Source organism: Cyprinus carpio, chromosome B9 (assembly GCF_018340385.1).
Source record: "Cyprinus carpio isolate SPL01 chromosome B9, ASM1834038v1, whole genome shotgun sequence".
NCBI classification, from domain to species: domain Eukaryota; kingdom Metazoa; phylum Chordata; class Actinopteri; order Cypriniformes; family Cyprinidae; genus Cyprinus; species Cyprinus carpio.
This window is the reverse complement of record NC_056605.1, coordinates 13858978-13871096: the sequence shown is the minus strand read 5'-3', so window position 1 is coordinate 13871096 and position 12119 is coordinate 13858978. Positions and strand designations below refer to the sequence as shown.

General features: G+C 35.8%; 1 protein-coding gene across 2 annotated transcripts in view; it reads left to right on the top strand.

Annotated features, from left to right (window-relative positions):
* Nucleotides 1–12119, top strand: part of LOC109096696 (immunoglobulin superfamily member 3-like) — a 134900-nt gene that overhangs the window by 29595 nt on the left and 93186 nt on the right. The window contains exon 2 of one of the 2 annotated variants that reach the window (XM_042731051.1): nt 1615–1995. In XM_042731051.1, the coding sequence (XP_042586985.1) occupies nt 1615–1995 (381 nt within the window). Of the gene's footprint in view, nt 1–1614; nt 1996–12119 lie in introns of those variants that run through there. The other variant, XM_042731052.1, reaches the window with a different exon arrangement.

Sequence of the window (12119 nt, the reverse complement as noted above, 5' to 3'; positions counted from 1 at the left end):
TCTCTCAACTCCAAATGTTCACACTTGTCTTCCTTTATCCTACGTTTTTGTCAAACTCGGACAGGCTAGGGTGACGTTAATGTATCAGTTAACATCTTTCATTCTGAACAGAACTCTCATTATTCTCACAGAGGAAGTGTTGTGGCTGTCTCAGAGATGCAGATGCTGTAAAACTTCTGAAAGTAAAAAATAATGCCACTTCTGTGTCCTTGGCGGCTTGAGAGAATGAAATATTAAATAGATACTTTTACACTGTAATAAAAATCCTGTTAAATTCATGGTTCACCTTAAAATTCACATTTAAATTTTTACATTGTAGGTTATTTTTTACAAAATACATTCAATTTATCAGTGTAATAAATGTATCATCAAATACATTTCTCTATAATAATGTAAAAATGTATCTATAAAAAAAAAGTAATTGTTTAAACTGTCAAAGGCTGTTTATTTGTTGCCTACTGTATGTACAGTAGGTGTTTATGTGTCTGTTAATTAATAATAATTAATATGGTTAATAATAATAATAATAATATTAATGTATTATATAATGATTACAATTATAATTGTTCTTATATTAAAATATTTCTACATGAATATATATGCACGTATATGTATTTATAGGTAGATAATACCTTTTAACAGAGTCATTCAGCAAAAGTCCATTTTCCAGATATATTCTCCAAATATTCAAGAATATGAACGAAGTATACTATAATTTTACAGGAAAATAACAACTTCATACACACACACAGATGATAATTGTCACTTTCACACATGAAACCCATTAAATTGCACTTAAATTGCCAGATTACCTTTTCTAGTGAATGTTCCACATCTGCTATTTATTCACATTTTGCTGCCATTCACTCATCTGCACCGAAATACTGTTAAAATTTTATAATGTGATTTGTCTTCGGTCCTGTGTATTGCTTGTTTCCTAAGGAGGCTAGTTTTTTTTTCTTTTCTTTTTTTCCATAAATGAGACCATCTTTAGTTTAAATAATCAGTCGAATAATTTCTTCATCTGCTCGCATGGAGAGAAGATTTTCCATTTCAAAACCTGTCCAATATGACAACATTATTTTCCACATCATTTCCCAATCCAAACATACACTTATTTTAGGTCTTAGGTTTGTTTAGGCACATCTCTTGCTAAGTGGGCTTATTTTTATATGTAAGACCTGAGCTGAGTGTGTTTGCTGGCACTTTGACCTTTATTTGTGTCTTAATTGTAGTTTTTACAGTGTAAGTTTTTGATCGCAGCAGACGCGCTGTGTGTTTCTTGAAAGGTGATTATTTTGAGTGGCTGTGTTTACTGTATAATGGGCCTCTTGGCTAAAGGCCACTTGATTTCTTGAAGAGCCGATGGTTCTTCACAGGTTGCAAACTCCATATGCACACAAACACACAAATTGCAAGCACTCAAAAGCTTGAAGGTTTTCTTATCAGACAGGAGTAGACTTTTTTCAAGATTATAACTAGATTATTGAGAAATACCTTTTGATTGGTTATGATGCTTTACCTGATTTAAAAAAAAAAAAAACACCATTTCAAATATTGAGATGTTTATATTGAATATACTCACATTTTTGACCCATTCTGCCTTTCTTACAGTGGTCTCATGCTCAGCCCAGCGGCAGGTCTCAGTTCAGCCGGGGCCCTTGATTCGAACGGAAGGCTCTCACATCACCATCTGGTGTAACGTGACTGGCTACAAGGAAGGGGTCGAGCAAGACTTTGAATGGTCCATGTACCTTTACACCACTCCTGATCGAGAGATCCGTATCGTGAGCACGTCTCAGCACAACTACGCTTATGCCTTGTACGCTCAGCGCGTCAACAGCAAGGAGATCTACATCGAGAGGCTGAGCGGAGACTCTGTCCTACTGCACATCACCAAGCTGCAGGCCACCGACCAGGGCATGTACGAGTGCTACACTCCCAACACTGACAGCCGCTACCTGGGCTCCTACAGCGCCCGTACCAACCTCACCGGTGAGCCCCCTCTCAACTCTCACTTAACCCTGATTTATAATATAGTATGCTTCCTACAGCAGTGTTTTGCATTCATGAGCCTTATTCAAACTGGACAGATTTTCCCGCAGGAGGCTGGGTAAATGCCTGTTTCACAGGCGTACTTTGTGATGTTATTCTTGTCTGAATCAAACACATCTGTGATTTTTCTTTCACAACCTCGGTGCAAATTACAGAGAAAATTACCTACTGTTAGTAACTCGGGGGTCCTCTGAGAAATCAAATTCCATCCGGATAGCACTGTCTGTGATTTGTGGGATATTATTATTATTTTTTCCTCCTCACAACTTCTCATTTTTCTGACCTTTCATTAAAAGCCATAACTAAAGCTGTCAGTCAGCACAAGTAGAAAGTTATAGTTACAGGATTGTCCTTGTATTTAGACCTTTTTCACCAACTTTCTGTGTAAAATGGTTGGTGGTTCAAGCACTAGTGACAGCCCATCCAGTTTAAACAGAGAATTAAATCAATAAAAGATTACAAAAAAAAATTAAAAAGAGAATTAAATCAATCAGACAACCAAGTCCTTTCTGAATCTGTACACGAAACATCAGGCATCTTATGTTAATAATAGGGATGCACAATATGTTAAAATTTATTCTCTCTCTTTCTCTCTCTCTCTATCTATCTATCTATCTATCTATCTATCTATCTATCTATCTATCTATCTATCTATCTATCTATCTATAATATATAATATTGGTTGAATTTTTCATAACCATTTTCCCTATTTTTACATTTACCATCATTTAACTTTTTAATGTTTGAAAACTGTTAGATCTTTAGAAAAACTAAATGTGAATATACATTTTATTATAGTGTACATTGTTATTTTAATTCACTTCTAGCATTTTAAAGTAACTAATTTTTGTTTTATTTCTAATTCATTTAGGCAAAATTGTGTAAATTGTTCATTTGGAAATAAAAATGATTATCAGCTTATCTGTGTCAGCCAGAATTGTAATATTTGTGCAACACAATTGATAACTGTGACTAAAAACATATTTACTCTGAATAGTACTACTGATTTATTGTAGTCTTTGAAACTGATTTTAGAGTTTTCCCAAGTAATTCTAGCAATGCAGTTTTGGATTTGCTTGGATAGTCATTTCTGAGATCTTTTTTTTAAATGACATTTTGAAATGCTGCTTTTTTTGGAGCCGTCATCTTGAATCCTCTCCAACTCGTCATTGCTCATGTTAATGGATCTACGCTAATTGGTGGACTTTTAATGCCTGAGTGGATTTATGCTGCACAAATCAGTCACTGTTCTGGTGGAGTAATAGAGAATCTACCTGACAGAATGCCAGTCCATCTGTGTGCCATCCCACCCTATTATTAAGTAGGGCACAGGCTTGTAATGCTGCATTGCCACCTGCCACCATGATATCAGTATCAATAGTCCTCTTAATTGCAATTATAATTAAACTTTATCCTTCCAGCACTGCTCACACACACATACCACTGATGTCTCATCTATTTGATAGAACAGTCACATGGGGTTATCAGTGACCGTAACTTATTACAAAAAGCTCATTGTTAACAGTTCGGCTGTTGATTGTGACTAACCGTGTGGGCTGAGTTGTCAATGCCAGGCGTTGCTGCATAGGCTCACATACACCGCATGTCTTGAGAGGCTGCACAAATGGACATGTGGACCAGCAGGAACAGTTTTAATATGGGAACAGTGAGTCATGAGATGAGTTTGGTGTGGGCTGGGGAGCATCACACTGAGAGCCACCTGTTTAAGGACAGGCATGTTCCTCAACGCCCCATTCTGAGATCCCTGTCCCTCTTTAAACATACTGCACCATCATTCTTCCTGCTGTCTCTACATGCTAACAGACTTTCAGTTTTAAGAATATTTCATGAATCTGGCCACAGATGACTGGTTTAAAAAAGTACCCTGTACGCTGAATTGAGTTTGGTTACTGTCTTTGAGATGCTAAAGCTAGTAATAAAATACATTTATACTGTTCCATGTGAGTTACTCTCCCTAATGCTGCAGGATTTCATATTCCTAATGAAATGCAGTGTTGATCTAAATTTAATCCCTTCTCTTAGAACCGGGTGAAACAGAGCTGTTAGCATGTTTTAGAGACACAAACAGTGTTTGTGTGTGTGTGTGTGTGTGTGTGTGTGTGTCAGGGTGCTGTGACCTTTGCATCAGATTTTTTCTCACAGCCTGAAATTCCCACAGTGCACCAGGATCTACTCTGAAACCTCCTTCAACCCTTTATGTCTCTATCAGGCAAGCTTATGCTTGAAAGACAAGCTAAGGTCAGAAGTAATATGTGGCTAAATTCAATAGCTCTGGCAAATACAGATAGCAACGGGTATATTCCAAAATATAAGCTAAACTACTTTCCACAAATGAAAAGGGAGACCTGATTAATGATCACAAATGAATTTTACACTAGCACACATTGCTAAGCTAACAAAGCAATACACTTTTAAGTGTAAACATAGTTCATATCATGTTTCAATGCAATTAAACTGCAGGATGTGCCAATGCTATACCGAGGTTAAGATTAGGGTGCAGGTAGGTTATTGTAAGGGGTTAGTATTTGTTTTAGCATTGTGTAAGAAATAAGCACTGTGATGTCCAGTGAAATCTTTAGAACTGACTGTGGGTCAGGGATTGCACTTGCCTAACTAGTTTGGGAGGAAAAAAAGTGAAATAGTCCTATTTAAAAGATGAACTGCATACACTAGTGCACCAGTATTTTTGCCAAATGGAACTGAAATGTGTTTTTAATGTTTAAAAACAGTTATTTTTGCTAGTCTGTTTGGTGTTGTTAGATCCTACATACTTCCCTTGTAATATTGGAATATTTTACCCAATATTTGTGTGCTGTGTGCTCGGTGGTGGTGCTTGGGCGGGGCTTGACGGGGCTATAGCCCCATCAGAAACTTGATTAGCCCTGGCACAGCCCCCCAAGGATTTCCTAATGATGTTCCTGTTTTTTGGTGTCACTTTCATTAACGCTGAAAAAAAAGTGCCTAATATGTGGCCTATAAACATTTAATATTATGGGGAGGGGTCAAGCAACACAAGCAAGTAACGGGCAAACGTCAGTCAACTGATGGAGCTTTCTAACGCTGCATTAACAGCGCATATTCTCTGAGACAACGAGAATGAAACTACTTTAACATATGCTGATAACGGTATATAACTGTCATAAATTATTCCCTTAATATTTCTCTTGTGGCCCGTATAGTGAAAAACATGAGAAGAAATGTATTTCGTGTTAAACAGGTTGTTATTGAAAATCGATGCACAAAATAAAGCTGCTCTTAATTTTCATTGATGACTGCAGTGTTAATAATTTTAATTCTAGACCTATAATTCATTGTAGAAATTAATACACCAGTTTAAAAAAACATTTTCAGTGAGGAGTAAGCTAATAGCCTAAACTTCAATTATTCTCACAGTGCGTCATTCGGTGATGCGCTATATAATTTCATGTAATTTAATAATAAAAGTAAGTAACCCAGTAATAATAATAATAATAATAATAATAATAATAATAATAATAATAATAGGCCTAATAATAAGAAGAATGTAACAGGCCTACATTAATTGGAAATGCTAAATCCTCTTAATATTGCTTGCTATCTCTGGCTATCGTTGACACTTGATATGACGCATCTCGGCACAGGAAGGTTATCGTGGGGCCCAACTGCAATATGTGACCGTCTGCTTTGCCACTGTGTGGATATAGTTGTATGAATTGTCGGCACTTTATCTATTGTAAAAAATGGTTCGAATTTGCCATGTTTTCCTGCCAGTTGGCATTAAGAGTGACTGACAATTGATGGTCAGAAAAAAATGACTAAATAGTGTAAAAATTAACTAAATTAATAAATATAAAATAAAACAATGAAAAAAGAAAAAAAAACTCCCTACTTTCTCTCTTTTCTATGTGCATTCATAAATTTTATTAATTTGTAAGCATCATATTTGGCAGTTGGCACTAGAAGTTATATTACTAATAACAGTGGCATATGAGAAGATTAATACCACACTGCTGTATATAAAAAACACAAGGCGGCTGAATTTGCATGCTATTGAGCAGAAGCTTATAGACGTTCTTTACTTTCACTCAATTTAATTAGATTTTTAGCACCCCCTCTGAACTGTTAAGCCCCTCCTTTCCACCCCCATCAAAAAAATCCTGGAGCTGCCACTGTGTGTGCTTTATTTTTTTCGTAGTTCTGCTGGGATACCAAAATTGGCCAAAACAAGACATCTAATGGAGTATAATTTTGCTTCCCACTGCCTTATCTTAGGAGTGCCTAAAAATACTGTTAGCAGCTCACTAGCATTTGGAACAAAGCCACTGAATAGACACAGCATATGTCTGACCTTCAGGGATTTTCTAGTCATTGACAGGAATAAGCAGACTAATCAAAAATTTCAGCCATGCTGTACGTTAGTAGGTATCTGAAAAATTCCACAGACTGTACTGGAGCTGTTTGTGTGTGCGTGTTTAAGCTAAGCTAACAGCTGAAGCATGTGATGATTGAAGGTGTGGAAGCTGATCAGGGCAAATGTAATGCTATGCATCCTTACCCTGTGTAATAATTAGTATGTGTGTTTTCATAGATTAATGAATGATCAGTATGCTTCATAAGTGGGTTAGGAATGTGTGAGCTGAATGTAGGCCATGACTGGGCTGCTCTCAGCTGCTGACAGGAGTAATGGCTGTGCTCATTGTGGCCTGTATTTTTAGGCAGTGGAGTGAGGTGAGGGGAGGAAGCACGTATACTAACTGGAGCCTCTGTGTGTCTCTAACCTCCTAACCCATTTCCCCGTGGCCTTGCTCATATTACAGGACAACCCTTGCATGCTTTTCAATTCCTCACCACCTGGCAGCTGCATGCGTGCTGTCATTGAAAATCACCCAGCCCTCTCTTTCTACCTCTCTTTCTCTTTTAAGGTTTTTTTTTGTCCTTAATTCATTCTGTACTCTCAAGTAAACTCTGTTTATTTAAATAGCCACAGGCAGTTCTTGGTAAATATCAGTATTCCTGTCAAGAACATGTGCAGATTGTATTTCATCCCAAAATCTAAATAACAAAATAATTATGCAGTGCTTCACAGGCAGTTCATAAAAATATATATTTTGTTTTTAAATGAAGCTTACTCCCCTAATTATTGTAATTGTATCTTATTCTCATTATAAAAATAATATATAAAATGTATTAATATTAATACATAAATCCATCCATCGATCCATCCATCCATCCATCCATCCCTCCATCCCTCCCTCCATCCCTCCATCCCTCCCTCCCTCCCTCCGTCTGAAATTGAATTTTTATTATAGTTTTGTGGTTTATTTACTTACTTAAATCCTTTCCAAATGCAAAATCATTGCCAACTCCATAACCCACAAAATTGGTTCTAATTCAAAAATAAATAATACAGACTTCCAGTGTTGTAAAAATGTAATTATTTATTATGTATCTATTTCTTAAAGAATGCAAATCACTGAGTGTAATAGAGATTTTCCGCTATGAAATTTGAAAGCTAAGCGAATGAGAAATTTGTGGGTAAATGTGTGTAATGATTGAAAATACATATTTTAATGTTATTAAAAATTAAGCTATTAAAAATAGCTTAATTGTCTTTATAAATAATAAAAAAAAAATCTGCTTCTGGGACGAAATGCAACCAAAGCATGTTTCTGTGAGATTCACCCTTCTAGTGTTGTCAGTTGTATCTCTGTGAAATGTGCAGTCTTTTTACCTCTTCTCCTCTTTTACCTCTTTGTCCCTGTAGTCTCTGATGTTTATTGTGCTTGGTTATATCTGGTGTTTTGCATGATGGATGAAATAAGACGATAGAGTTCAGTTCTCCTGAATAAGCGGCCATTTCAATGCGTTCCCTTGGCGGCTTGCTGTTTCTGACGTCAGTGGGCAAAAAGGAAGCTCTGCTCACTCCTGCCAGAAAAATGGTTCAAGCAAATGGGCGAAACATGCTCTTTTAATCTGCTTCACTCAGCTGCAATGATTTATTTAACAGTTTGCTTCTGAAGAAGATTTAGAGTTTTGTAGTTGTACATTTCAAATGGTTTCTTCTCTTCTCTAGCTTGGTGCTTTTTTCAGCCCTGTCCCCAGTGATGCAACTCTGTTCAAACATGAGCGATACAATCACTACTGGTTGTTTGGCACTGTGTTGTTTTTGTTTTGGGTATAATTTATTTATGTTTTTGTTAGTTGAAACATTTTATGGCTATGAGCTTTCAGGCTGAAATCCTCTTCTTCCGACACTTTACTAAACTAGGCTGCATTTACTCTGTCAATTTAGTAGATTTTTCTCTTTTTGTGGACCACTTTCATATGTTATTCACAGTCCAATGCACATCCAGTATCTGATACTCATTTCACAATTTTCTGTGTTTAATATCCAATGTAATAGATTTTGAGGTCTGTGCATGTCCAAACGAAGTTTTACAGTGTACTCGAGGCTGGTTTTGTGCACATATTTTAACATAATTTGAAGGACATGAATGAGAATTCATTATTTCATTAAATTACTGTGCAGAATTGGCCAGAACAGAGTAATGAATGGTATGAGTAAGCATCTTCATTATTTCCAAAGGACAAACGTGTGAAAAGAAAGGGCGTTTCTTAGTTTATTCAGAATAGCATGTATACATGAGTACTCGGATAAATGAAGTCCTAATGAAGTCCAATTATTCTTCTCCTTTTCAGACTTAATTGAATTCCTGTGATGTTTTGTTGACCCTCTTAAGATATTTGAAAGAAAGTACAGGTTAAGGTCTTATTTGATGGAGTGAAGTAAAACATTTAAGGACAGCTAGTATGTCTTGGCGTGTCATAGATCTCTTCTGTTGAGTGTGGGTGTGTTTGTTTGTTAAAACAGGTTATCTTCATGTGGGAAGGATTTGGGTTCTTTTTGTCATTCAGTGACATTGAGCTTACACACACACACACACACACACACACACACACACACACACACACACACACACACACACACACACACACACACAAACACACACACACACACACACACACACATTTACGTACTGTAGATTAATTGAAAGTTCCCATTTGAAATCTGTTGTCTTCAATTAAACCAATTATAATCAAATTGAAATGTTTTTTTTGGTCCTTAAAGGAAAATTTGTCTTGGACTCATCACAAATCTTACAAATGGCCAATTAGAGAAATACACCGTGATACAATGTAAAACATCTGTACAAATACAAATGGCTTTGGCATTTTTAAGATGTGGATGAAGCTATTATTTTCTTGTCAAGTCAGGCCTCCTTTATTTATGTAGCACTTTATACAATACTGATTGTTTCAAAGCAGCTTCATAGTAGTAAACAAGGGGGGAAAAACAAATCAGTGATGCAACTTCATCATATATGAGGCAATTCTGAATTCTCTGTAAAGCAGCTCTAAAAAGACAGTAGTGTCATTATTCAACTGGAGTCAGTTTAGTGTTGGTTCAGTTTAATAACTGTGCAAGTTCATCAATTATAAAACAAGTTCAGTTCAGCTATAAGCAGCCCTACAGAAATAATGGAGTTGTTATTCAGCTAGAGTCAGTGTTGATGCATTTCAATGACAGTGTCTGTGTTGCAAAACTCATCAAAAGAATGTATGTTGTTGTTGTTGTTGTTTTATTCTAGAATGCCCCCAAAAGAGATTTGTACTAACTTCTGTGAAGATTTTCAGCTGTTTAACCCCCAGCAAACTCGAAAAAAGCAGAAATCTATACTATACCCAAAACCCATATACCTGAGATCATATCTAATATGCAATAAAGGTACAATACACTCAACTGAATTTTACACTGTGTGCATTCCTCATGCCAACATATCCCTCCTTATCTGCTCTCCCCTAAAGCTCAGATCAGCTGTCCTCCTAGACGGGCCCAGTCCTGAAGTGTGTCTAAGCAAAGTTTGGATTTATACTAGTGTCTAAAGTTTAATTGGAAAACATTTCAAGCACTTTTAATTTATGAGAAGGTGTAGAGAAAATGAAGATGTGGAGGACTAGAGATGAAGTGGAGAGAGAGCCAACTGAATGTCCTGACCCATGTGGTTACGCATTTGATGGATATAACAGGCAGATTTCTGTTTTTTATTTTTAATTAATTAGTTCCCTATTAAAATGTTCTCAAAGTAGTAAAACTAAATGTATATTATTCTTACATGGGTTTAAATTAAGTCTGACATGCAAAACAGTAACATGAAATAACAACTAAGACTGCCAGAAGGTCCAGTAAATGCTACTCACAGAAATCTCATTTGAAAGCATTGTTAGCAATTATAACTTTTAATTTACCACAACCTTTAGTCCTATGACCTGAATTAATACTTAAATGAATTAGCATTAAATTATTAACTGTATTTTACCTTGGAGCAAAAGTAGGTTTTCTTACTGACGTACTGTAGTACATGTTCATTTGGGAAAGAGGGATCATACATTTTAATCCATAGCATGGACTACTTAAATATATTTTTTTGGATGTCTTTAAAATTGCATTAAGCTATCCAAACCCTTAGATCCTTCATAGACGTGCATCATAAAAAGAGAAAAATCTTGTGTGATTATATGGGAGAGTTTCTAAGGTAGAATTTCTCATAACGTTTTAAGGTCATGGCTTAGTGAAGGGTTAGTTATATTGCCCTTTCCCTTGCTGTTGTTTTTTAAAACTGCAACGTAGGCAGTTTCAGGGACAAGCAACATCTTATCCTTTCTAACCTGACGTAATTCAGGCCCCTGGCACCAGATCACCTTAAACAACCTGAAATGTGAGTGAGGAATTGGACACAGGGCTGAGGAGTAAGCCAGAGAGAACAGAGTCAGTGGTGAGTCAGGCTGAAACCAGGATGTGAGCTGGAATCAGTAGCGTAACGTCTGAGGGAGAAACTGTATACTTCACTACGACCATAAACAAGAATCATGGTCTCAGCACACCTGGACAAGCTGCAACATGATACATCTAGAAAACTCACTCACTTTGCCCTGCAGGTTTTTGTCTGTAGTGATGAAAGTTACTGTAGAGATGAATCTGTGAGCATTGTCGTCAGTGCCTGGGAAATTAAGAGTGACAAACCACAAGAACAAGGTGATCTTTCTTCTCTTGTCTGTCGTTATCTGTTTGTCCATGTATGGCAATGTTTTGAGCCCTCATTGCCATCGCTGTAAACACTGGTGCTTTCACTGTAATCAGTGTTTTGGTGACCTTGAGAACAGTGTGTGGAGCTTTTCTCAACAGGTTACTGCCTCTGTGTCCTTAGTTTGTTTGCCCGTTTTAAACGTTAGATATTCTGAATACTTTTTGGAAGCTACAGTTAATGATACTCTTTAAATTTGTTATAATACTGTAATAAAACATTTTTTTAATCCAAATAGTCTATACAATACCATTTTTTTTTTTGTTGCATAATTACAAAAAAATTATATTTCAAATAAATGCTGTTCTTTTAAAATATCTATTCCAATAAAAAGGATCACTAGTGTTTCCACAAAAATGGTTAAGCAGCACTTTTTAACTGTTTCTTGTGTGGCATATTAGAATAATTTCTGAAGGATCATGTGACAATGAAGACTGGAGTAATAGTTGCTGAAAATTCAGCTCTGCCATCACAGGAGTAAATTACGTTTTAAAATATATTAAAACATAAAACCGTTATTTCCTATTTAAACTGTTACAACTTGATTGTTATTTAAATTTTAATTTTTTTTAAATACAGTCTTTACTGTATTTCTGATCAAATAAATTCAACCTTGGTCAGCATATATATATATATATATATAAACATTAAAAAATCTTATCAAACCCAAACTGTTTAACATGTTACTTTTTTATGTAAAGTGTTAAGTAGTTTCTGTTGAAGCCTGTTTCCACCTCAAATTTTAAATTCAATTCAATTCAACTCAATTAATAATTAAAATTCTTTTCTGGCAAATGTGACTTTATTGTACTTTGTATTTCACAATCGTAACTTTTGTCTAACAATTGCTATTTTATATCTCGTATTCGACTAATATCTCAGTTGTAACTATATCTCCTACTTGCAACTATGTTCTGTAAT